Source organism: Panthera pardus, unplaced genomic scaffold (assembly GCF_024362965.1).
Source record: "Panthera pardus isolate Hobbes unplaced genomic scaffold, ASM2436296v1 HiC_scaffold_24, whole genome shotgun sequence".
NCBI lineage: Eukaryota > Metazoa > Chordata > Mammalia > Carnivora > Felidae > Panthera > Panthera pardus.
This window is the reverse complement of record NW_026526810.1, coordinates 32,838,010-32,865,228: the sequence shown is the minus strand read 5'-3', so window position 1 is coordinate 32,865,228 and position 27,219 is coordinate 32,838,010. Positions and strand designations below refer to the sequence as shown.

The window sequence follows — 27,219 nt, the reverse complement described above, 5'->3', positions numbered from 1 at the left end:
GTGAAGTTGGGACGCTTAGTGTTTCCACTGGGGCTGGGAGAAGCTGCTGGGGTGGTTCTTCCATCAGCATTAAAAGCCTCTTTCTTCTAATGCCCCCGACCCTTTACCACTCTGCCATGTTGGAACAGTCCCTAGCCCTCTGGACAGCCTCCTTATTCACACAGGAGGAGTCAAAGTAACACCCTCAGAGGGTGGTTAGGAAGATTTAATGAGAGAGAGAGAGAGGTTGGGGCCTCCCCCCCCCGTCTTCTTCTGGGCGCTGCCTCCCTTGTGGGGTGGAAAGAGGAAAGTTCTGGTTACCAAACCCTGGGACCTTGGGCAAATTACTTCAGCATCCTGAGCCTCAGTTTTCACACTGGGGAAATGGGGATGCTAGTACCCACCTCTGAGCTGAGGGAGAAACTCAGTACTCTGTATAAAGTACCTGGCTCAGTGCCTGGCACATTAGAGAACCTGGCAGTCTCTCCCGGCTCATTGGTGTGCTCTGTGGTATGAGGGAGGAGGGTCCCCAGCAAGTCAGATCTCTGCTGGGGATCTCTGCACTGGTGTCTCACCTTTTAGGGGGTCATTGGCCCTTATGAAAATGCAAACATTTCTGGACCAAACGCTGTCAGCCAGGGGGTCTCAATCTGGAGATCCTTAGAACTCAGGGTGGGGAAAAAAGGGACATTTTTATTTTTACAAACTTCTATTTAAAGGTTTAGTATTAGTTGCAATGATGAGCGAATGCAGAGTGGAAGTGGCATGGTCTTTTGAAGCCAAGGCTGGGAAGTCACACGATACCACTTCGACCATATTTTATTGCTTGAAGCTCCTTGCAGGGCCAGCCTGGATTCAGGGGATAGAGAATATTGGATTCTCCCCCTTAATGAGAAGAGTACACAATCCCATTGCTTTGGGTGTTTCCAGAGGTGTGAGGAATAGTTGTGTCCATCTTTGTAAGCAGTCCCACCGACTACTTTTCTATTCCTTGTTCGAGGACCTCCCTGGAGGTATTTATCTCACCTGTAGAGGAACCTTGAGCCAGGCCATGACTGCGCCACACTCTGTTTGGCCCTGGAGTTTTCATCCCCCCCCCCCCCCCCCCCCCCCCCCCGCTGTTTACCTGGCTCTACTTTGCCAGGCACTGGTGATATCTAGAGTTTTACCAAACTATAGGCTGTATTAACATTTCAGCAGTTTTTCTGTTAATGTCCTACAAAGTATTTAATCATCTTGTCTCCTTACTCTCCTCCAATTTTATGACAATTTCTCAGTCTTTCCTTGTTTTTCACGACCTTGACACTTTTGAATAGCACTGGTCAGGTATTGTGCACAATGTCCTTTAATTTGGGTTTGTCTGATGTTTTTCTCATGATTAGAATGGGGTCATGGAATTTGGAGTAGAAAACCACAGAGGTTAAGTGTCCTTCATTGCCTCCTGTCAGGAGAAATATGATACTGTCCAGTGACAAAACAAAAATAATTTATTTAAATAAACTCTCTGCCATCTTGAGCCACCCAGGCACTCCTGAGTGTCCAATGCAAGGCCTTGGTAGTGTGGGACTCGAACTCCCAACCTAAAGATCAACTGAGCCAGCCAGGTGCCCCCAAAAGGCAGCTTTGTAGCAAGTTTGATGTCCTTTATTCGAAAGAAAACAGTCCCTGGGTTGGGGGAGTACAGCCCTTCACAACAATTGAACACTCTTCTGGAGAGATTTTGGGTAAGAGCGAATTTTATAGAGCCCCCAAAGCAGCAACACAGAAACGGCAGGATTGGCTGCTAGGGGGATTTCTTTGTAAGGCTAGTGGGTCCTGTTTTCTAGGGTCAGGGGAGCTAGTACAGCTCAGTGTATGTTAGATTGTCATTGTTCTACATTAGGTTTCCTGTAAGTGCAGGCTGAGGTAGATTTAGATTTGTGACCTGGGCCAGGTCACTGGGGCAGCCTTCATTTTGTAGGTCTCAATATAAGAATTAACTTTATCAGTACCAACATGGCCTGTCACTGGTGATGTTACCTTGATCCAGTTCTGATACCAACTCCAATGTGTGTGCTTTTTTCCACATCACCAAGCAATTAAGTCAATTCTCCATGGACACTGACTGGGTTTCCCACAAATTTAACTCAATTCCAATACTATCTGCCTAAAGATAGTGTCAGATTCCACTGGTTAAGGGTTTAGACCTCCAAGACCACCCCCATTTCAGAAGCCAATCCCAAGTCCAGGCTGTTACCTGGGCTTCTGACCGATTAGGTATAAATCAGAGGTTCCTACCACACCCTCCTTAGTTTTGATTAATTTGCTAGAGCAGCTCACAGAACTCAGGAAACTAGTTTACTCACTAGATCATAAATATATTACAAAGGATATTAAAGGATACAAATCAATAGCCAGATGAAGAGATACATAGCGTGAGGTCCTGAACAAAGGAATTTCTGTCCTTGTGGAGCATGGGACCCAGCACGTGGATGCGTTCTTGAGTTCACCAACCTGGAAGTTCTCCAAACCCGGTCCTTTCCCGTTTTTATGGCGGCTTCGTTTCATAGACAGGATAGATTAAATTCTTGACCATTGGTGATTGACTCAACCTCCAGCCTCTCTCCCCTCCCTGGAGGTCAGGGGGTGGGGCTGAAAGTTCCAACCCTCTGGTCTAGTTGGTTCCCCAGGCAACCAGTCCCCCATCCCCCTCCCCCCACCACGTCTTCAGTTACCTTGGGGCTTCCCTTGTCACCAAATTAACGTTAACAATAGACGTCTTAACCGCTCTGTACACTTGGAAAATTCCAAAGGTTTTAGGACCTATGTGCCAGAAACAGGACCAAGCCCAAATATATATTTCTTATTATAAACCATAATTTCAGGCTTGATCACGTGGTTAAGTGGTGTCGCCCAGGTTTCTCCATTGGAATGTTAGCATTTTTCCCTTCCCAAACTCTATTGTCAGAAATGCTTTGTGGTTTTAATTTACATTTCAATAATGACTAATGATGTTAGATATCTTTTCATATGCTTCTTTGCCACCTATATATCTTCTTTGTGTCCAAATGACTTTTTAATTGGGTTAATATCTCATCGATGAGTTTTTAGAGTTCTTTATAAATTTTGGAAGTGTTTCAAGATAAATTCTAGACATCACTATACTTCCCTCTAAATACTCCGTATGCATAACATTCACTAGAATTCAATTTCTTTGCTTAAAATGAAATATACAAGTCTTAAGTTTATATTCACTGGGATTTGACAAATTTTACTTCAGCGTAATCCAAATTACTGTCAAGATGTACAACATCATTCTGTTGATTTTTATGATCTATCGATGGTTGCAATCCATTTGAAAAACAGTGCTCTAAACAATCTAGCTATAATGCAATGCCTTGGTAGAAGCTCTGGGCTATAAACAGGATTTGCAAACCTCCCTCACTAAAATATTGCTTCTGGAGCCAAGAGACCATCTTTCTGCCGACCCCTTTTCCCACCCTGGCCACTTCTGTCTGTTAAAAAACAAAATTCAAGTGAGTAAATTTAAAGATCTAATTGGCTTTATTCAATGATTCATGAATTGGGCAGCATCCCATCTAGCAAATAGAAAGGAGCTCCAGGGAACTGTATAAAATAAAAGACTTTTATAGGCAAAAGGAAGTGGGGCAAAGAAGTTATTCCAGCAAAGACTGGATTGTTTTAGGCAAGATCACCTTCCTTCAGGGGACAGTGGGGGTGGTCTATCAGGTGGTTGTTTGTTTTTTTTAAGTTTATTTATTTGGAGAATGGGGGAGTGACAAAGAGAGAGAGGGAGAGAGAGAGAGAGAGAGAGAGAGAGAGAGAGAGAGAGAGAGAGAGAGAGAAAATCCCAGGCAGGCTCTGCACTGTCAGTGCAGAGCCCAGTGCAGGGCTCCAACTCATGAACCATTAGACCCTTAACCAACTAAGCCACTCAGGTGCCCCTGTCAGGTGGATTTCCTCCCTATTATTGACCAGGAAGATCCAGACTGACTGGCTAAGATGACTTATCTGGGAGAGGCTGAAGCTGCAATTAGGTTAGGTATTAAAGTCTCGATTTGGTGATGGGTGGGCCTTAGCACAGGTGACTCCATTTTGGGTCTGTTTTCTCCTTTTTAACACCTCCTAGTCCTTGCAGACCCCATCAGCTCTCACTCCTCCCCAGAAGGTTAGGAGGTTACCACCTAGAGACAGACACTGGGTGCTTAGTCACCTCCTTCTTCTTTTGGGGCCGTGTCAAGGTAAGCAGATGCTAGAACCTTTTAACAATGTCCTGTGGTGGGTAGTATTCTGAGGACTATTAGTGCTATACAACCTCACCTTACATCCCGAATTATTTTTCAGCGTATAACAAAACCCGCTGTAGAGGATGCTGTCCAACCCCCTCAGCCACCCACTGAGGTAGTCAGGGGTTATTATCCTGATTTGACCTATAAGAAAATGGAGGCTTATAGAGGTACAGATAACTTGGTCAAGACCAGACTGCATTGCTGATAAATGCTGGAGCTGGGATTTGAACTCTGGCGTCCCAATTCCTACCAGGCTCTGTGAGGCTGAGTGGGCACTTGTGGTTTTCCCCATTTATATACTGTGTTGTTTCCATGGTAAAGCTGTGTTCTAGGTTGCAAACATTCACCGTTTGGGAGACAGCCAGTGGGTGAGAAGGGTCCTCCTTGGTAGACTGTAGGGACCACCCTGGGCTTGTTTCCAGGACGGCCTGACCTTACTACACTGTGCAGCCCAAAAAGGCCACGTGCCAGTGCTCGCATTCATAATGGAAGACCTGGAGGATGTGCCCCTGGACCAAGCTGACAAGGTAAGAGTGGCCTCAAGGCTGTTTGTCCTTCCCGTTGGGCTTGGGGCTCCTGGGGCCACTCCTGCCCATTCCTTAAGTGCATCCTTTGAGCTATGAGGGTAGTGCAGACTGGACCCTCCCTCAGGGAACTGCGGGCCTAGAAGGGGCATTAGGGCACAAATGAGTCAGATAAAGGAGGAACATGATAAGTTCCCTCAGAGAGGTTCTGATAAGGACTAACTAGGTGGGTTAGAGACAGGAGCCACTGCTTTCTGCTTCCTGGAAGAGGTGGCATTTGGTGAATGAACTGGGTTAATGAACTGGGTTTTGTTGGTAAGATTGGAAAGCGGGGAGGTTTTATAAATAGAGAGGAGAGCATTGCTAAAGCTTTAGAGGTAGAAAAGGGCCCTTTGTGTGTGAGTTTAGATGGTTTGTGATTTGGGGAGTGAGAGCCAGGGGGCTTGTTGGGAGCCCCGCATGGAAATCTCCACTGACTTCAAGACTCAGAAATCTGTCCTTTATTCAGTATGCAGCAGGGAGCCACAGAAGGATTTCAGTGGGGGAGGAACCCCACCTAGTGGGATCTTGTTGGAGAGTTCAGTCTGGGCTTTCCAGGGAAAGCATGTAGGGTAAGGGGAGGGGAGAGCTTCTGGGTCAGGAGAGGCCCTCCGCAAGCCCAGAGTAGTTGGCTAGGTGGGCAGGGTGGGCGTGCCCACTGCAGGGTGCAGAAGGGCCACTTTCTTCCCCTCCCCCGTCAGCTGGGAAGGACAGCGTTTCACAGGGCTGCTGAGCATGGGCAGCTGGATGCTCTGGACTTCCTTGTGGGCTCTGGCTGCGAGCACAGTGTGAAAGACAAGGTACTGTAACTGGGTCCCAGGGGAGGGAGGTGACCAGTGTGGCACTGGCGGCTTACCTGTGCTGCCTTCTTCTTCTTCGTCTTCTTTTTCTTCTTCTTCTTCTTTTTCTTTTAAAAGCTTATTTATTTATTTTGAGAGAGAGCGCAAGAGATCACGCATGCGAATGCATGCAAGCTGGGGAGGGGCAGAGAGAGAGGGAGAGAGACAATCCCAAGCAGGCCCCGCACTGTTGACACGGGGCTTGAACCCATGAGCCATGAGATCATGACCTGAGCTGAAATCAAGAGTTGGATGCTTAACTGACTGAGCCACCTAGGCGTCTCTTACCTGCACCTACTTCTGACTCCAGTGTGCTGGAGGGGCAGGCAGCTTAAGGATCAGAGAGTGTCTGATGTTCACCCGGCAGCCATTTCTTGAGCACATGCTATGGGTCCTCCCTGTGCTGCTGGTGAGAAGCACAGATATCCAAGAGTCATAGTTGTTTTTTTTTTTTCTTAATTTTTTTATATTTATTTTTGAGAGAGAGAGCGAGCGAGCAGGGGAGGGGCAGAGAGAGAGGGAGACACAGAATCAGAAGCAGGCTCCAGGCTTCACACTGTCAGCACAGAGCCTGACACGGGGCTCGAACCCACGAACCATGAGATCATGACCTGAGCTGAAGTCAGACGCTTAACCAACTGAGCCACCCAGGCGTCCCCCTAAGACATAGTTTTTCACTCAAGGAACCTGATGCCACAGCCCTAGTGGAAACCTGTGATCAGAGTGGGGAGCCAGGATGGCACATCTTTTGGCTGGTGGTGCTGCCTGGAGTGGTTTTGAGCAGCACTGTGATGCCCCTGAGGATGTCTATTGTTGGGGGTGAGGGGAAGAGTTAGGGGGTGGTGGTGGCCCCACACCTGCTGGTTATTTACTTTCTTTGTGATTTAGTCATCTACTATGGTTATGGCAAAAATAGAATGAGAGCCAGAAGAGGGAGTGATTCGTTCAGGGTGGAGAGTTTATTAGCAGGATTTCACCAATCTGAGAAGAGGGGAGGGCTGGGGATTGAAGAGGTGACCCTGCAAATGACTCCTATCAGGGGCCATTGTGAATCATTAGGCAAGTATGTTGCAGCAAATCCTAAACAATGCTTCCAACAAAGGGACAAACTTCATTATTTTTTTATTAAAAATTTTTTTTTAAGTTTATTTATTTTGAGAGAGAAATAGAGCACAAGCAGGGGAGGGGCAGAGAGAGAGGGAGAGAGAGAGAATCCTAAGCAAGCTTCATGCTGTTAGGCTTAGGAGTGGGACTTGAACACATAAATTGTGAGATCATGACCTGAGCTGAAACCCAGAGTCGAAAGCTTAACTGACTGAGCCACCTAGGCACCCTGGGACCGACTTCATTATTAATCTTCTGATTAATGTGCTTGGCCAGCATAAAGGAGTTCTGTTTATAAGTTAGTGACAGAGAGCTCATAGATAAATTCACCACAGGGTCTTAGAACTGGAAGTGTTCTTCATTAAGGGCCAATTCAACATTCTCATTTTATAGATGTGGAAACTAAGGTCCAGAGAGGGGGATGCTTTAGCCAAGGTCACACAGCAAAGACAGAGGTTCATCTGGGTTTGGAATTAGTAACCTAATGTCCAGCCCTGGGCTGCTGCCTCTCTTCAAACTGCCTCACGAGGCACTAAGCCCTTGGGGTCTGCACTGAATCCAGCTGTCCACACTCATCCTTTTGGTCCTGAGAATCAGATCAGGCTGATTTCCTTCATTCTGGAAACATGGGCTGAGCAGGTCACGCTCTGGACTAGGCTGTGGGCCAGGAACTGGGAGTACAGAGAGGAGTAAAGGACTGCGCCTGCCAGGACCCATCTACCCAGGAGGCAAAAACATGATTGTACTCAGGGTGCCAGGAAGGCTGGAGCACCAAAACCGGAAACCAAGCAAAGCCCAGCTTTGATGAGCTTACCCAGAATCTTGCAATCAGAAATTCTAGAAAGAAGATTTTAAAATTGCATGCCCCTGTTATGTTTTGTATTTTCAGGTGAAAAGTGTTTTTATTTTGAATTTCTTTGAGGGAGGAGGCATAGTAAGCTTCTCTAGGCTCTGGGCCACTGAATGTCTGACTCCTGCTAGGACCCCACGGCCTGCTAAGGTAGACCTCTGAGAACCCCGCCCCCACCCCCCCACCCCCCACCCCCAGCAGCAACACAGGGCACACCACAGGCCTTGTGATGATAAGGAAGCTTTGAGAGCCTGAGAGAGTGATTAGTTCCACTGGGAACAAGGAGGAGCTGCTGACAAGGCCTCCCAGAGGTGGACAGGCTGGGCATCCTCACAGGAGGAGAGAAGACGGCAGGCACTGGGCCCAAGGCCATGGCCTCCTTCTGCCTAGCTCCCCTGCCTCTGAGCACCCCTGCCCTGCTCAGATAGAGAGCTGAGTGCTCTGTTAGGGGGTCTGTGCCACCTGCACCCTCAAAGAGCATGATGTGGATATTTATAACCCAGAAGGAGGACAAAACTCTGCCCCTGTCTCCATAGTCCTGCTACCTGGGGCGTGTGTTGGCCCCCCACAGCTCACCGCTTCCTTTGTGTCTCTTTGAACACAGGCTTCACAGCGTGGCCACCTTCCCACAGCCTGGTCCTTGCTTGCAGCAGCCAGGCAGCTGTGTGCACATCTGCAGAGAAGGTGAGAAAGGAGTGAACAAAGCTGTCCAGGGGATATTTCATTGTTGTTGAGAGGATGTTTTAAACTTAACTTTTATTTATTAACACAAAATGGTAATGATCATAGAAGAAATTTAAATGTTTCATCTTGCAGCCCAGAAGGTAGTTATAGTTGTTTTATGTATGTGTGGACTTACCTTGAGGGGAGGTATGTCTATATCTGTTTAAAGTACCCCTTTGGCATTGGCATATGTTCACACTCCCATTGGGCCCTTAAGAGTTCCGTGCCTTGGGGCACCGGGGTGGCTCTGTTGGTTAAGCGTTGACTTCAGCTTAGGTCATGATCTCATGGTTTGTGAGTTTGAGCCCCCTGTTGGGCTCTGTGCTGATAACTCAGATCCTGGAGCCTACTTCGGATTCTGTGTCCCTCTCTCTCTGCCCCTCTTGGCTCACAATCTGTCACTCTCTCTCTCAAAAATAAATAAAACTTTAAAAAAGTTTTTTCAAAAAGAGTTCTGTGCCTGATGTGAATATCTTGATTCCTTCCTCAGGAAGGTGCTGAGGTAGACCAGGGCTGAGGAAAAGACCTTGAGCTAGAAGCCCCCATGACTGGTAGAGCTAGATATGTCCCAGAGCCCTTGTGGGTATGATGAATGGCTAAAGCTGGATTAGCTCTTCTCATGCCTTTGTGGGTTCCCTCAGGGGCCACTGCTCTGGTCTTCCATCTGTGGTTCTTCCTTAGGGACATACTTCTTCTCTGGCTGGTCCCTTCCAGCTCTTCTCCTTCTTGCTTGGGCCCCTTTACCATCCACTTGCCCTCCGCAGAAAGATCCTTTTAAGGACAACCCCACCAGGGGCACATGGGTGGCTCAGTTGGTTAAGTGTCTGAGTCTGGCTCAGATCATGATCTCACAGTTTGTGGGTTCAAGACCCACGTTGGGCTCTGTGCTGACGGCCTGGAGCCTGCTTCGGATTCTGTGTCTCTCTCTTTCTGTCTCTCTGTCCCTCTCTCTTTCTGTCTCTCTGTCCCTCCCCTATTCCCCCCCTTCACTTGCTCTCTTTCTCTCAAAAATAAATAAACGTTTTTTAAAAAATGTAAAAAAAAGGACAACCCCACCTGACTACCCTTGACAGGAGCCAATTGTGATACAAAGAAGTTGGGGAGCCTTTGCCCCACCCAGTGGCACCACCTCTCTTGGCTCTGTTGCTGTCACCTTTAGACTTCTCAAGTGTGAGACAACTACCAGCCCTGTGGCTCTCAAGTTCCAGGAGACACATGCCAGCCTCTCCATCATAGTATTTACTCATTGAACAACTATTTTATTGAATGTCTGGCACATGCCCCAGGCCCCAAACATTGAAGAACAAAGTAGACAGAAATCCCTGCCCTTGAGGCATTTATGTTCTAGCAGGAAGAGTCAGACAATAAACAATAAGCAAAGTATATAAGCAAATTATAGAGTGTGTTAGGTTATCAGTGCTATGGGGGAAGAGGGAAAGAAGAGCAGAGCAGGATCAGGGGATCAGGAGGACACGGGGTGGAAGTTGCGGTTTTAAATAGTGTGGTCAGTGTGGCCACACTATTTGGTGAGAAGCTACCATCTTGAACTAGGCCATGTGGCTGGCTGCCTGGGCACAGCCTGAGCGCAGAGGAGAGCCTTGGCCTTGAGCAGGGGAGGGGATGGATCTAGGAGGGACTGGCTTTAGAGAGGAGCGTGGAAAGGTTTTCTGTTTTTTGTTTTTTTTTTTTTCCCCAAGTAATGTATCTGCCTTGACATGTAATAGGAAAAACCAGGACCTGGCCCTTGTAAGTGCCCCTGGTTGTAGTTTGAGGCACACTTCTCAGGGGCAGGAGATACTGGCCCAGTGTTCAGGGCTGCAGTTTGTTATACACTTGCTCTGTGACCCTAGATAAGTCACTTCCCCTCTTTGGAACTCAGCTTCCATATCTATAAAATGAGGGTGGTTCCAGCAGGTCCCCGGGGCCTTCAAGGGTCTATGATTCTACTGGTCCCTCAGGAGCCCTTCTGCCTGCAGGAGGGGAACACAGCCCTTCACCTGGCTGCTAGCCGCGGCCACCTGACTGTGTTGCAGCGACTCGTGGACATCAGGCTGGACCTGGAGGAGCAGAATGTGGTGAGTCACCACCCAGAAGATGCAGAGATGCGTGATGCTTGCTCACTCCCTGCTTTCAAGGAACCCCAGCCTGTGGTGCAGCCTGATTTTCCCCTGCCAGAGACTTTCTGGAGTAAAAGGGAATAGACAGAGGGCAGGGGGTGAGGCAGCTTGGAGGGTGAGAACATGAGCAGGGGTGTGGGGGCGGGAGTGAATATATCACATGCTCCTCAAGGTGAGAAAATCAGGTATGGGGCTCAGGGAACCACAAATAACCCAGGTTATTGTCCTGAGTAGCATGGTGGTGGAGAGCTTCAATAGCCCTGGAGCCATGGTGCCAGGGGGGCCTTCTCATCTCAGGGTCTGGCCTCAGCCTCCCTGCCATCCTCATACTTCTCCCTGTGTGTTTCAGGAAGGTCTGACTGCCCTACATGCAGCGGTTGAAGGCAGCCACCCTGACTGTGTGCAGCTGCTCCTTGAGGCTGGGAGCAGCGTGAACGCCCTCACCCAGGTAGTCAGGCCTCCCCAGGACTAATGTCTTCCCTTGGCTACTGAGCTCGCCCTAACCCTAATTGTGTGGGAATAGAGGCCCTGAGGGCAGGCCCAGGGTGTGGTCTTGGCTTCTCCACTACTGAGCACTGTGACAGTGGGCAAGTTACTTAAATTCTCTGAGCCTCATTTCCCAAAATGGAGATGCTATGTAGTTACTTTTTTTTTTTTTTAATTTTTTTTTCAACGTTTTTTATTTATTTTTGGGACAGAGAGAGACAGAGCATGAACGGGGGAGGGGCAGAGAGAGAGGGAGACACAGAATCGGAAACAGGCTCCAGGCTCCGAGCCATCAGCCCAGAGCCTGACGCGGGGCTCGAACTCACGGACCGCGAGATCGTGACCTGGCTGAAGTCAGACGCTTAACCGACTGCGCCACCCAGGCGCCCCTGTAGTTACTTTTTTTACATTGCTGTTGAGGAGTAAATACCCCTCATGGTGTCTGGGATGTATTAGGAGCTCAACACCTGTTGGTGTCTTCTTATTGCTGGGTATTTGGTAGTTCATGAGTCCCCTTTATAACTATTACTTCAGAAAAATTTCCCCTGTTTTACCTATGAAGAAACTGAAGCTGTAGAGAGATTCAGTGCCTTTGCCGGTCACAAGCTGGTAAGAAGCAAAGCTGAGTCTGAAAAGCCCATTCCCCTGACTCCAGAGCTCATGGCCTGGAAGGTTTGCCCTGTCTGTGAAGGGGCCACACCAGCCCTCAGAGCTGGAGCCTGGGAGAGGCCTCCTCTCTCTCACTACTGTATTCCTTAAGTCAGCTGTTGGAAATTCTCCTCTGTGCCCTGGAAAGGGAGGTTGTAGCCTTTCTTTAGGTAGCAAGTTGGTGTTTTTGTTTTGTTTTGTTTTGTTTTTGCTTTTTGTTTTTAGATCAATGACCAATAATCTTTCTTGGCTGATTGAATGGCTTCAGGATCTGGAATTCTCTATTTGTTCTAAATTTCAATTAGAAGGCAATAATACTAATAAATAAAAATAGCAAAAATAGTTAAAAAGCAGAGGAATTAAAATATGCTAAAAATGTTTAACACAGAAGAAGGCAGTCAAGGAGAAACAGAAGAGCAAAAAAGACAGGAGACATATAGAAAATAAATAGAAAAATGGCAAATGTAAATTTAATAATGATATCAGTGTTAAAGTCCCCTGAATGTGAATAATGCTTAAAAGTCACAAAACACTTAATTTGCAGAACTTCCCTAGCAGGTAGCACCCTCTGCCCCAGGGTGTCGGGGTGACACCAAGGCCCACCCAGAGGGGGAAAGCACCTGCCCCAGGGCACCCAACTATGTCCTTCCATCCGCCCGACGTTGCTCTTTGGTCAGCAGCCCTTTCTCTGTGCCCAGCACAGTGCTCAGTACTGAGAGGGGGCAAAAGAAATGAAATGTCAAGCCTATCTCCCCAGTAGTAGCAGCATAGGAGTTGAGAGACTGGGGAGGTGGTGTCCAGCTGGCGGTCATTGGCAGGGGTGGAGCTGCCCACTGCACTGGGCCTCGTGCTCCAGCCTTGGCTTGAGGTTTCTGGCAGAAGGCACATTCTATTTGGACACTCCCATCCCTTGCAGGCTCTCTGAGAAGGGGGCTGACCCAAAGCGATTACATTTCCCATTGGGAGATGGACTGGTTCCCATTCACCCTTGTGCACTCAGCTCAGATAGGACTTTGGGAGGACGACCAGCTCGTCCCACTTTGCCCCGTACTGGCCTGGTTTTGAAAGTGAAAGTCCTGGGGAACAGTCTGGGCAGTCTGCAACAGTTGGCTACCTAGAAGGGTCTGCCTGGAGGAGTGGAGGGGTATTTCACGTGAGCTCGTCGTTTGGCCAGGGGTGTGCTCTGATTGAAGAAGAGCACTTAGAAAGCCCATCAAGGTGAAGCCCTCGCACTGGCTCTGCCAGGCTCCTGCCTGGGCACGTTGAGACCCACTCCAGCAGGTGTGCACCAGGTGGGGTTTACTCTGTACTGGCAAATCTTATTTGTTCCCCTCTTTGATGTACATTCTCAAGTTTGTGAAAGGAGGCACGGAAAAGCTCAGACCACAGTGAGCTCCTCTTACCAGTCACCAGGCCTAGGCAAGGCATTGATTTCTCCAGCTTCAGGGTTTAATGGGGTAATAGTCCTGGGGTTGTGAGACATAAATGGAATAATGGATCCCAAAGCCCCACTGTGAGGGGCTTTCAGGACATTGCACTGATGACTGTTTCCCTCTAGAAAAAGCAAAGCTGTCTCCACTACGCAGCCCTTGGTGGCTCTGAGGATGTGGCCCGGGCCCTCATCCATGCAGGAGGCCACACCAACATAGCTGATCATGTAAGTGTGGGGGCTTGGGTTGAGGGGGTTCCCCACTGCAAAGTCTTCATGACCTCACTGGTGAAGCACAGCAGGCAGAGATGGGCACTTTAGGTCCTTGGGGTTGGGATGGGGGCCAGGACTGGGGGATCTGGCCACATGAGGGTGGGCCAGATAAGCTTCTAGCTAGAACAGGGTTAGCAACCAAGTTGCATTTCCTCCCAAGTGAATTATCTGCTTGTGTTCTCCACTCATTTATCCATTGGGACCTAGTGATGATCTTTCATATTACAAATCTAGCCTCTTGGTTGTTCATTTTGTCCTGTTATATTGTGTGGTATACTCACAGGTGACAGTATATCCTGTGGTTAAGACACGGACTTTGTCAGATAACCTGGCTTGGAGGCCTAGCCCTGCCATGCACTGAACGACCTTGGGCAAGTTGCTTTGACCTCCCTGGGCCTTTGTTTCTTTATCTATAGGCACTCTTATTATTCCCATTATGTAAATGAGGAACTATCTGTTGTTTAGATTAGAAAGAGGTCATATTGTAGCTGAAATAAACACTATATTTAAAATTACTGTAAAAGCAGTATAACACAATTCTTTGGAATATAGAGATCCCTAATCCCAGCACCCTAGTAAAGCAATGACTTTTCCTTATTCCCTACCAGTTTTCCTCATATGTGTGGTAACTAGGCTAAGGCAGAATTCTGGAAAGGGTGATGCTTATTTGTTTTTACCCATAAAGACATCAGAAGTTTGATTCCAGTCCAGTGGAGATTATGCAGCTCAGGTATCAAAGGTTACGAGTTTTTCTAGCAACCTTTTTAATGCCAGATGTAGTTCAGTGACCACATCACACTTAACGGTACCTCAACTGTTTGGTATTTAAGTCGTTTCTAACTTTGCCAGGATAAATGATGATTTTATGAACATTTTTTTTTTTTTTGAGAGAGAGAGAGGGTGCAAGTGAATGAGGGTGGAGAGAGAGAGAATCCCATGAGGGGCAGAGAGAGAGATAGAGAGAAGTGGGGCTCACCCAAAGCGGAGCTTGAGCTCACCCAAAGCAGAACTCAGTATCTTCTAGTTATGATTTGATTTTTTATGTTTAACTCTTTAATTCTCCTAAAATGTATTTTTGTATATGGTGTGATATATTATTCAATAGATTTCCCCTCCAATTTTTTAATACTTCTATGTCAAGTGAATTTATTAAATAATTATAACATTTCTTAGTGCTTTTTCCTTCTTTCCTTTATCACATACTTGCAGTTTGATATATGATGGGCTTTATATCTGGGCAAGTGATTCTCTTTCGGTAAGTTGTATATCTAATCTTGAGCTGGTACCATATTATTTTAATTATTATTGCCTTATAATTTATTTTAAAGGCATATAAAGTTAATCTCCTTTAATTATCCTTGTCTCTTAGTATAATCTTTTATCCTTTTGTATTCTCAAATGTTTTTTTTTCCCCAGCTGAAATTTAAAGTATTTTTTCAATTAAAAAATTCAACTTAAGGATACAAAATCAATGTACAGAAATCTGTTGCATTCCTGTATACTCATAATGAAACAGCAGGGTGAAATTAAGAAAAAAAATCCCATATCACATCAGTAAGAGAAAGTATAGAAACCATATGATCATTTCAATAGACGCAGAAAAGCATTTGACAAAGTACACATCCATTCATGATAAAAACCCTCTGCAAAGTAGGTCTAGCGGGAACATATATCAACATAATAAAAGGCTTTATATGAAAAACCCACAGCCAATGGTGAAAAACTGAGAGTTTTCCACTAAGGTCAGGAATAAGACAAGGATATCCATTCTCACCACTTTTATTCAACTTAGCACTGGAAGTCCTAGCCCTAGCAATTAGACAACATAAAGAAATAAAAGGCATCCAAATTGGTCAGGAAGAAGTAAAACCTTCATTATTTGCAGATGACGTGATACTACATATAGAAAACCCAAAAGATTCCATCAAAAAAACTACTAGAGTTGATAAATGAATTCAGTAAAGTCACAGGATATAAAATCAATGTACAGAAATCTGTTGCTTTCCTATACACTAATAATGAAACCGCAGAAAGTGAAACTAAGAAAATAATCCCATCTGCAATTGCACTAAAAACAATAAAATATCTAGGAATAAACTTAACCAAAGAGATAAAAGACCTACACTCTGAAAGCTATAAAACACTGATGAAAGAAATTCCAGACAATGCAAAGAAATGGAAAGATATTCTATGCTCATGGATTGGAAGAACAAATATTGTTAAGATGTCCATATTACCCAAAGCAATGTACAGATTTAATGGAATCCCTATCAAAATACCAACAGCATTTTTCACAGAACTAGAACAAAAAATCCCCAAAATTGTATGACACCCAAAAGACCCTGAATAGCCAAAGGAATCTTAAAAAAGGAAAACAAAATGGGCGGTATCAAGTTGTATTTCAAAGCTGTAGTAATTAAAACAGTATAGTACTGGCATAAAAACAAACACAAAGATCAATAGAATAGAAAGGAAAACCCAGAAATGAACCCACAATGTCATGGTCAATTAGTTTTTGACAAAGGAGCAATGAACATACAATGGGAAAAAGTCTCTTCAACAAATGGTGTGGGGAAAGCTGGACAGCCACATGCAAAAGAATGAAACTGGACCCCTTTCTTTCACCGTACACAAAAATAAGCTCAAAATGGATTAAAGAACTAAATGTGACACCTGGAACCATAAAAATCCTTGAAGAGAGCACAGACAGTAATTTCTCTGACATCAACCATAGCAACTTCTTCTACTTAGGTGTCCTGGCACAAAGGAAACAAGAGCAAAAGTAAACTATTGGGACTACATCAAAATAAAAAGTTGCTACACAGTGAAGGAAACAGTCAACAAAACTAAGAAGGAACCTACAGAATGGGAGAAGATATTTGTAAATGACATATCTGATAAAGGGTTAGTATCCAAAATATATAAAGAACTGATACAACTCAACACCCCCCAAAATAAATAATCCAATTAAAAAACAGGCAGAAGAAACGAACAGACATTTCTCCAAAGATGACATATGGATGGACAACAGACATATGAAAAGATGTTCAACATCACTCATTGTCAGGGAATGCAAATCAAAACTACAATGAGAGATCACCTCACACCAATCAGAATGGTTAAAATCAAAAACATAAGAAATAAGTGTTGGCGAGGGTATGGGCAAAAAGGAACCCTCATGCCCTGTTGGTGGGAATGCACACTGTGCAGCCACTGTGAAGAACAGCATGGAGGTTCCTCAGAGCCTACTGATGATGACATTTGGTCTGATGAATGGAGGCACCATGATTTATTAACCTCCTCAACTGTGGTAGAGCATCAGGTTTATTTGCTAATGCAGGTAGCATAGTTCTGTGCATATGACCTCTTTGGGGGCAAGATTCTCAGAAATAGGGAATTTGAGGTCAAATATTGTGAGCATCTTTCTAGCTCTTGATATGTAAGCTGAACCCTTCCTAGAAGTGTTGTGCCAATCTGCAGAGTCACTAGCAGTGTCCAGGCTGCTTGTTTCTTAGTCCTCTCACCCGAAGTGTGTATTAGCTTTTTCGTTTTCTCCCAATTAAAAAAGACCCCAGGAGTGCCTGGCTGGCTCAGTCAGAAAGAGCATGGGACCCTTGATCTTGGAGCCATGAGTTCAAGCCCCACGTTGGGTGTAGAGATTACTTTAAAAAATGAACACCTGGGGGGGCACCTGGGTGGCTCAGTCGGTTAAGCGTCCGACTTCAGCTCAGGTCACGATCTCGCGGTCCGTGAGTTCGAGCCCCGCATCGGGCTCTGGGCTGATGGCTCGGAGCCTGGAGCCTGCTTCTGATTCTGTGTCTCCCTCTCTCTCTTCCCCTGCCCTGTTCATGCTCTGTCTCTCTCTGTCTCAAAAATGAATAAAACGTTAAAAAATTAAAAAAAAAAAAATGAACACTTGGGTGCCTCAGTCCGTTACTCAGTGTCTGACTCTTGATTTCATCTTAGGACATCATCTCACAGTTCATAGGTTCAAGCCCCATATTGGTCTCTGCACTGATGGTGCAGAGACTTCTTGGGATTCTCTCTCCCCACCGCTCTCAAAAATAAACAAATAAATAAATAAACTTAAAAAATTAAGATCTTAAAAAAAAAAAGAACACAGGACCTTGTGAGGAAACTGTTGTGTATCTTGACTATGTAGTGGATACATGAACATACACATGTGATAAAATGGTGTAGAACTAAACATACATGTACAAACTAAACATACATGTACAAGTGAAGCTGGGGGATCTGAATAAGATGGTGGTTGTTGTCAGAGTCATTATCCTGCTTGGGATATTACTAGGGTTTTGTAAGATATTACCATTGGGGGAAAGTGGGTGAAGGATACACCAGAACTCTCTGTATTATTTCTTAATTGCATGTGACTCTATAATTATTTCAAAATAAAAATGGAAAGTTCTGCCCCGTTAAAAAAATTTAAAAGTCTCTGGAAGGACACACATAAAAGCAGAGATTTAGGTTACCGATGGGGTTTAGGAGTAGGGGGTATGAGCAGGTGTGTGAATGCAGGTAGAAGAAAGCTTTTCACTAGATACCTGTGTACTTTTTGGTTCTTTTGGTTTTTATAAATAAAATGTAAAACAACCAGAAGCCATATTTGCTCTCTTTCCACTCCCCTTTCTGACCACATTCCCCAAGATGGGTTTCCAGGACGACCAAGGCTATATCCAGTGTATTTGGTTGTTTTATCTCCATGGCCTTCTGCTTCCTGGAAAGCCCAGACTTGTAGTTCTGGACAGATTTCCAGGCTCACCTGAGTCGTGCATTTGAGCCAGTTTCTAGTCTTTGCCCGTTCACTGTCACAGCAGACCTTTTTGGGGCCTGATTTTTATTTCTATTATCTGGCAATGATCTGAGGCCATTGTTGAAGTTGAAATTCTTATGGTAGTTTTTACCTGTGTTCAAATTTTTTTTCTAGATGTGTTTCAAAATAATTTTTGGTATTTATTGAAATTTGAGTTTGGGATTACGTTAAGCTTATAAATAATATAAAATAGTCATCTTTGTAATATGTTTTTTTATACATTTTTTTCAATGTTTACTTTTGAGAGACAGAGCGTGAGCAGCGGAGGGGCATAGAGAGAAGGAGAGACAGAAGCCGAGGCAAGCTTTAGGTCTGAGCTGTCAGCACAGAGCCTGATGCAGGGCTCGAACTCACAAACCATGAGATCATGACCTGAGCCTAAGTCAGATGTTTAACTGACTGAGCCACCCAGGAGCCTCTCTAATATATTTTCACTAGGAGCATGAAGTCTTGCCATTTCTTTATGTCTTATTTTATATCCTTCAGTGATGTTATATAGCTTTTAGTTTGCCTTTGATATGTCCATTTCCAATTATACTCTACATAAATACTTGATATTTTTTGACTGTTGTGAATATTTTTTTTAATTATGCCATTTCTTGTAGCATTCAATATAGGAATGCTCTATGACTTTTAATTTTACTAGAGTTTTTTTTTTTTAGGGGGTAATAGCTTTTTTAAACCTAGATATACAATCATATATGTATATGTACAATCATAAATGTATAGATATACAATCACATTGCCTACAAATAATTGTATAGTTTAAATATTCTTTTCCAATATCAATAAACCTTTTTTTTTTTTTTAATTTGCTGGCCTAAACTAATAGACATTGGTAGTGGACATTTTTGGGGGGTGTGTCTATGTGTGTGTGTGTGTGTGTACTCTGTTCTGTAATCTTTTTACACTTAAAATGTGAGCCTGTTTTTCCACCATCAGTTTTTTGGCTTGGTACTCTTCCACTATGTGTCTGTCACTATATCACCTCGAGGGAAGGATGCTATTGCAGTATCTCTACTTTGCCATGTGGTCAGGCATCAGAGGGGACGACTGATGAAGGAGTCTTCCAGCCTTGAGTGAGGCCTTGGATGTGTGTTGCCTTGGAGTGAGATCTCTGTTCTGGTCCTGGCTGGCTCCCTCGTTCCTTCCTTCCACACATAAACAGTAATCAGGCACCTACCTGAGTATTGAAGGGAGAAACTCCAATAACACAAGGTTCCTATTAGCTGTTGGGCAAGTCACTTATGTCTTATGAACCTCAGTGTTCTTGTCTGTAAGTTGAAAATACTAGTAACACCATTCCTATATATACTTCCTAGGTTCGTGTGTGGATTCAATAAGATATTAGAGAACTTTAAGTGTTGTTGCTACAAGGGACCTCAGCAAACATTACTTGCTAGGTGAAGAGGAGCAGAGAAGGGAAATGACTTGCCCACAGTTCCACAGTGAGTTTCTGGCATAGCAAGGTCTCAAACTTGGGTCTTCAAGCTCCCACCCACCTTGAGGATCAGTTTTGGGCTCCAGGGATTCAGCCTTTGGGGTTATAGATTCCTCAAGCCACCCATGTCCTCTGAGGAGCAAGAAGGGACAAACCTAGAACCACTATATCTATATACCCCTCCCTCCTTCGATTCCCCCAGCACCAGGCTGTGCTGGACAGTCCTGGGAGGGACCGTTCAATTGATTCATGTGTTTTCTCCCCCAGCAGGGAGCCTCTCCTATGCACCTCGCTGTGAGGCACAACTTCCCCGCCTTGGTCCAGCTCCTCATTGACGCAGGCAGTGACCTGGATGCCACTGACAATGTAAGTGGTTGCAGAAACCATCTGGGCACCCTCCCAGGTGGGCAGGGCTTGGCTGTAATCTCCTAGCATGGCCTAGAGTTGAGGAATTAATTTTTTGAGCTTGTAAAAAGCTGTCTAATATTTGTTGAAGAGAACATCATTTTATGACCCACTCTATTTTGAACATTTTGGTGGTTTTCAAGCTGTTGCCATGGTCTATATAACACTGTAGTAAACATCTTCCTGTGTTCAACCATTTCCTTTTATTGATTCTATTTTCCTTTGAGAAAATTCCCAGGACAGGGGTGACTGGGGCAGTCTTGTGTAACAAGAAGCTTCTGAGTCCTGAAGTTGTGCTCAGTCAGGCACCCTTTTAATTCCCCATCCCCACAACTGTCCCCCTGACCATCTAGTAGTCCTCAGTGCCAGCACGTACAGCCACTAGTGGTGGAAAGCAGCTTTGCAGGATATATCATGTACCTTCAAAATTGTCAGTATTTGCACTTCAGCGAATTGAGCCTCAAGAAATACATTAAAAGCTCATGCACAAAGATATCGCAGCATTGCTTATCAATCTTCAACATCAATCTTGCCCAAATATTTAATAAGAGAGAAGTGGTCAGGTAGATTATGGTTATAGATGTAGACTGCTATGGAGCTGTTAAAAACATTGTTTATAATATGTGGAAATGTTATGTTAGGTAGAAAAATGGATGAAAAATGTATATACGGGATGATCTCATATAAAACCAGTAAACCAAAAGCATTCTGCATTAAAGACTAGAAGAAATGTATTAGGATCATTACAGAGGTTGACTTAGCCAGCAAGTGGTATTTTTTCCTTTGTTCTTTCTGCTTTTTGTTTTTACCAAGTTTTCTCTGATATTAGGCTTATGACTAAACCCAGCTTACCCTCTCCCATAACTTCTTAGAAAAACTTTTTAAGGCCCAGGTAAGAGTGTACTCACCTTGAAACTGTCCTGGCTTTGAGTCTTGGGCCACTCATACATGCTTTTGTACTCCCCTGTCCCTTTGGCTTCTCCAGAGGCAGCAGACGCCCCTCCACCTTGCTGCTGAGCACGCCTGGCAGGACATAGCAGAGATGCTCCTCGTCACTGGGGTTAACTTAAACCTGAGAGATAAGGTACCTCTCCTCCCAACCAGCCTCCCTTTCAAGCTTTCATGGCTCCCTCTTTGCCAGAGACCCTATTACAAATGCCTCCTGGTCTCAGACTATTCAAGGCTTCCCATCCTTTATATACTAGCTCAAAAGCAGCCTCCTCCGGGAAGTCTTCCTGCCCCTCCGTCACTTTCCCCTTCCTCCTCTGAGGTCCCTTAGGACTTGGCCTGCCCTTCTCCTGGTCTAGAATTGTGATGTGGTCACCTTCTGTTTCATGGCTCCTCAGATTTTGAGCTCCTTGAGTCGCCTGGTGGGGAGGGGGAGAGGGAGTAGAGGAGCAGGGTCCCACAGCCCCCTAAATATAGGACAGGGGTGGGGAAGCTACCTGGCTCTTTGTGCCTCTGGGCTGACTACTTCCTCAGGTGCTGAAGGTTCCAGACCAGCTGAAGATTTGGTCTGAGGCCGAGAATGTCACAGGCTCATGAGTGGAAGGGGCTTGCACCTGTGGCCCAGTATGGTGTGGGGAAGAATTGGAGGCAGAAATGGGCCCTGAGGCTGAATCTGGGAGGGGCTCCCTGCTTTGAGCTGGGCCCCAGGGTAGCTGGCCATATGTAAAGAGGAGCTTCCCAGCTCCCTGCAGGTGCCTGGAGAGATTGAGGCCAGCCCTGTGCCAGAGGTCTGGAGCGAAGGGCCTGGGAGCATGAAGTGGGGAGGGCAAATGGACCTAATGAACCCGGTCCCCTTCCCTGGGCTCTGGTTTCATCTGAGAAGTGGGGCAGGTAACCCCTATTTCAGAGGTAATGCTGAGGAGTTGTGTAGGCTGAGTTTCATAAGCTCTAAGACTTTCTAAATTCTAAAGAAACAAGAGGTGGTTACTGGAATTATTATTATTGCCTCGTTCAATCCTTCCCCATGCCCAGAAAACTTTTCTGCTCTCCGGTGTAGACTGCTGGAAACTGCTTTCTTTGGGCAGGAATGTTTGCAGTCAGTACTAGAGGCTACCCCACGCCCCACCTGTAGCAACTTTGGCTTCCATTCTTACTTCTTACTTGCAGCAAGGGAAAACTGCGCTGGCAGTGGCCGCCCGCAGCAACCACATCAGCCTGGTGGACATGATTATAAAAGCTGATCGCCTCTACAAATGGGAGAAGGTACTGAGACCCTGCACTTGGTCTCTCCATGTTGCAAAGGGACTGTGTGGGCTTGGCTCTAGGTGGGGCTGGCTTTGAACCCCAGCCCTGACCAATTCAGGACCACCCTCAGTTTCTGAGGAGGTGATAATCCCTGCCTTACCTAACACCAGGGTTGTTTGTGAGCATCTGGAGATGAGTGAGCACCTAAACCACACTGAAACAAAGCAGACTGAGGTCCATGCCAGTGTGGAGATATTACTGGACACTGTTACAGCCCCTGGTTGATGGATTCATGTGTGCATGCCGGCATGCATGAATAAAGAGATGGCAAGTTGGTTTTAGCTCACTGCCATCTTCAGGTGATTGGAATTGCTGTTCGGCGTGTTCTATTCAGGCAACTTTCTGAGCTCAGAAGGAAAGTGTGCTGGGATTAATTAGTGATGTCTGCTGAAGAATTGGGGAAGAGTAGCAGGTGTTAAGGCCATGCTTTCCCAGTCCTCAGGAAATGGGGGTGGGGTGGGGTTTTTTTTGACATCTTTGAAGGTTGTTTTTGTATACAGAAAACAATTTTTGCATTTACTTGGGTTTTAAAAATTAATACTAAATTTATTATGAATTTTAAAACCTAGTTTTCCTTAAACTTTTAAAATCATTTTATAAATCTTTTTTTTTAATGTGTATTTGTTTTTTTTTTTTTAACTTTTAACGTTTATTTATTTTTGAGACAGAGAGAGACAGAGCATGAACAGGGGAGGAACAGAGAGAGAGGGAGACACAGAATCTGAAACAGGCTCCAGGCTCTGAGCTGTCAGCACAGAGCCCGACATGGGGCTCGAACTCACGGACCGTGAGATCATGACCTGAGCTGAAGTTGGACGATTAACCGACCAAGCCACCCAGGCGCCCCTAATGTGTATTTGTTTTTGAGAGAGACGGAGACAGAATGAGAGTGGGGAAGGGGCAGAGAGAGAGGGAGACACAGAATCTGAAGCAGGCTCCAGGCTCTGAGCGGTCAGCACAGAGCCCGACGTGGGGCTCAAACTCACGGACTGTGAGATCATGACCTGAGCCGCAGTCGGACGCTCAACAGACTGAGCCCCCCAGGCGCCCCTCATTTTATAAATCTTATTCCATTTATACAGCTACTATATTTTAGGAATTTTAGGAATTTCCACTTTCAAGGAAGCCTTTTGATTAATGTTTGGATCCATGTTTAAACTTAGTTAATTAAACTATCTTAAACATTCTAAACTGAATGAATAATAGATTTTTAAAAGTACTTTGAATGCTTCCTAAATTCTTAAGTTATCCTAGCATATCCAGTAAATTAAACCTATAAATAAAGTGAGTCTCAAATATCTTAAACATTTCAATATTGTTTGCAAACTGAGTAAACTTCTCTTATACCTCTCAAATTAAAAAAAAAAAAATCACTATTCCAAAATTAGTTAATAATACATTTCAATAGCAATCATAAGATATTCTCTTTCATGGACATGCTAGATTCTCAAAAACATTATAGTCCCTTTATGTCTAACAGGTTACTCCTCAATGTAACCCCAAAATATTAATACCAAGGGCTTGATTAACTGATTCATCTCTGTGTGTAATTCTAACACCTCAGACTTCAAAAGTTCTCAACGTCAAGGTGGCGGGGTGGTTAGAATCACAGCCTGCCCCCCACTCCCACCCTAAGGCCAGTTCATTCAGAATCTCTGGTGTGGGAACCAAGCATCAGTAGTTCTTAAAGCTCCTGGATGATCCCAATGTACAGATGCGGCTAAGAACACTGCTCTGAGGAACCACCCACATGAGAACCAGTCTCCCTGGTCACCATGTCATAGGTGACTGAACATTGTTGACCAGGATGTAAGATTTGCAGCTGCAGACCCCAGAACTCACCTGAGCTTTTTAACAACCAGAACTCTGTATCCACATCCTTTAGAGGGGCTTACTTAGGCTTTTGTGGGTTTAACCGATGCTATCACATTGTTCTTTTATAACTTCTCATTTTATCACCTGCTTTGCATAGAAAGAATTCTGTAACCCCGCCCTTCACTACTTGTTGAGATTCTGCAAATCAGCTTAAGTACCTGATCCTTGGCTTGACTGGTGTTAGCCACAGCTGCTGAGCCCTTCTGCTGGCACTTGTGCTGTGAGAACACAGAGAAAAGAGAGGAATTGGGAAGGCTTCCTGGAAGAGATGGCATGTAGATGGCCTCTTGATTGTGGTGATGGGGTTGAGGGGCAGGGAGGTGAGAAAAGGAGTTCTGGATGGAGGAACAATGTGAGCAGCTGGGGTTCTAGAGGTTAAAGCAAGGCACAGAGTGAGAAACCAGAAACCCCAGGCCTGTGATGATGCCAGTACCCCATCCAGGCTCCCGAGGGAGAGCCTGGCAGGGATGTCCCCCCGGGTGGCAGCTGCACTTTTGGGATCTGCCCCACAGGATCACGTGTTGTGCAGGGACCCCAGGGATCCCTCTGGGAAGAACTTGACCTTTAAGCAGGACCATCGGCAGGAAACGCAGCAATTCCACTCTGTGCTGTGGCGACTGGCTTCCAGGCATCTGCGGCCTCAAGAGTGGAAGAAGCTTGCGTATTGCTGGGAGTTCACCGAGGCCCACGTCCATGCCATCGAGCAGCAGTGGACAGGTACCACCGGCCTCTCCCCACCCCAGAGCAACCAGTGGGTGGAAGGGGGGCACTTGTGTGTTCAGTTTTCTGCATTTCTGGGGGAAAAGCCAGTGCAACCTGGCAAAGTTGGATGGCAAGCCACATGTCATCGCCAACATCCCATGTGCTCCTCCATCCTTCCAGGCCTTTGCTCAGGCTGAGCCCTCTGCCTCTCCCTCTCCCTTGACCTGTGAACTTCACATTCTTTGTGAATGAGCTCATCATTCACACAAACTAAAGGCACTCTCCATAAAAAGTAGAGGACCAGCTCTTGCCACCAGTATTTAACTTCTACTTGAAAATGTTGGCTCTGGTACTAAGGGAGAAAACAGAAACAGAAATAAAGACTGAAAATATTGGAAAGGAAGAGAGATTTACTAACCTCAGGTGCTATAATCCTATACATGAGAAGTCCAGAAGAATCAACTGAAAAACTTAGCATAAAATAATTCAGTGAAATGGCTAAAGATATGATAAAGTATACAAACACCATAGTATTCCTATGTACTATCAGTAAGTGGGGAAAAATATATAGGGGTATTTTTGAAAAGATATTCCATTTACAATAGTGTTTCTAAAAAGAAGTATGAATGGCATATGAGTAAAACAGTAAAAATTAGTTCAACTATTAAAAAAAGACTTGGGTAAGTGGAATGACATTCTGTATTCTTGGCTAGAAAGTGTCAGGTAGACATTGGTTTTTCCCAAACTAGATTAAAAATTTGAATCAGTTTTTTAAAGAGTTTTTTTAATGTTTATATATTTTATTTTATTTTTAAAACTTTTAAATTAAGTTTATTTATTTATTTTGAAAGAGAGAGCAAGCAGGTTAGGGGCAGAGAGAGAGAGGAGAGAGAGAATCCCAAGCAGGCTCTGCACTGTCAGCACAGAGCCCAATGCGGGGCTCAAACTCATGAAACTATGAGATCATGACCTTAGCCAAAATCAAGAGATGCTTAACCGACTGAGCCACCACCCAGGTGTCCCCAAAATTGATTGTTTTAATCAAATCAAATCAAAATAGAAAGTTTTTGAAACTTGACTAAAGGATTCTAGAGTTCACTTGAGAGAATAAAGAGGGAATATTTAAATGAATATTCTGGGGGGAAAAGTGAAGAAGGTCTAATCCAACCAGACCCAACCTTTTATAAAGCTCCAATAAAGCATAGAGAGATACCCGACATGTTTTCCCAAACATAAAAATATGCACACCAGTTAGTGAAATAGAGCAGGGAGTCCAAAAGTAGCATCTATGATGGATAAGAACTTTCACAGATGATAAAGGAGTACTGGTAAATTATGGGGCTGGGGCGAGGAATAGTGAATAAATGGGTCAAATGAAACAGCTACACCAAGGGCAGCACCATGAGGAAGTGCCTGCTGAATGTGCCAGTGAATGGACTGATTTGGCCCTGATGGCTGTGCCCAAACATGTGTGTCCCCGACTGGGAGAGCAGACCTTGTCACAGAGTTTAGTAACAAGTTAATGCCCTCCTCCGGCACTGAAGAGTGTGGGCAATTATTTTCAAACATGGCTGTACATTGGAATTACCTAGGAAGATGTAACACTGCTTAGCACCCAGGCTGCACCCAGACCCAAGTAGGTTGGAATCTCTGGGGAGGGTAATGGAACCTAGGTGTCACTGTTTTCTAAGACTTCCCAAGGGTTTCCAATGAGCAGTTACAGCTAAGAATCACTGGTGCAGGGGAGAGAACATGGCCACCTGTGTCTTGCACTATGCTGGTTTTCTCATCTGTAAAATGGGGCCGCTAGCGTGCAAGGCACAGATGAGCAGCCAGAGGTGAAGGGAATAGTCATGTGCATCATGGAATCACAACAATAAGTGCCAAATCTTTCTCTCTTCAGAGCAACACCAACAGGATGCATGGTGGATGCTCAGAAGAAAGCCTGGGATTGGGGACGTTCTAGGATACAAAACCTCTACCCTCACCCCATCTGAGGCTGTCTCTTCCCTCCTCTCCCCATCTCTGGGCTGAGCTCCACCGGAGCTTGGAAAAGGGCCTCTTGGCTCTTTCCCACCTGGACATGTGTACTACAGATATCTGCTCAGACTTGGCTCCTTCTCTTTCTCTCCTCATGGTCCTCAGGCATCAAGAGCTACCAGGAGCATGGCCACCGGATGCTGCTTATCTGGCTGCATGGTGTGGCCATAGCCGGTGAGAACCCCAACAAAGCACTGTTCGAGGGCCTCATGGCCATTGGCAGGAGGGACCTGGCTGGTAAGTGTCCTCTGCTCAGGGCAATACTGGGCCCCAGAGTCAGAGCTGCATGGCCCACCTTGGAGTGTGACAGGGCCCCCAAAGTTCTGCCCAGGCCATAATGCTGTGGGGCAGCACCTTCCAGATTGCTGGTCC

At 45.3% G+C, this 27,219-nt stretch overlaps 1 protein-coding gene and 1 long non-coding RNA gene across 11 annotated transcripts in view; one reads left to right on the top strand and one right to left on the bottom strand.

Annotated features, from left to right (window-relative positions):
- Nucleotides 1–27,219, top strand: part of ANKDD1A (ankyrin repeat and death domain containing 1A) — a 38,067-nt gene that overhangs the window by 9,360 nt on the left and 1,488 nt on the right. For 2 of the 10 annotated variants that reach the window (XM_019441798.2, XM_053888949.1), the window contains 10 exons: nt 4,691–4,795; nt 5,533–5,631; nt 10,306–10,422; nt 10,814–10,912; nt 13,157–13,255; nt 19,840–19,938; nt 20,963–21,061; nt 22,093–22,188; nt 24,618–24,822; nt 26,953–27,084. In XM_019441798.2, the coding sequence (XP_019297343.1) occupies nt 4,691–4,795; nt 5,533–5,631; nt 10,306–10,422; nt 10,814–10,912; nt 13,157–13,255; nt 19,840–19,938; nt 20,963–21,061; nt 22,093–22,188; nt 24,618–24,822; nt 26,953–27,084 (1,150 nt within the window). The remainder of the gene's footprint in view (nt 1–4,690; nt 4,796–5,532; nt 5,632–10,305; nt 10,423–10,813; nt 10,913–13,156; nt 13,256–19,839; nt 19,939–20,962; nt 21,062–22,092; nt 22,189–24,617; nt 24,823–26,952; nt 27,085–27,219) is intronic. The other 8 variants (XM_053888950.1, XM_019441799.2, XM_019441800.2 and 5 more) reach the window with 8 other exon arrangements.
- Nucleotides 7,920–24,622, bottom strand: LOC109262849 (uncharacterized). Its single transcript, XR_002077984.2, has 3 exons — nt 24,264–24,622; nt 20,886–21,000; nt 7,920–8,297 (listed from the first exon to the last, which is right to left on the bottom strand). It is a non-coding gene; the product is annotated as an uncharacterized LOC109262849 (long non-coding RNA).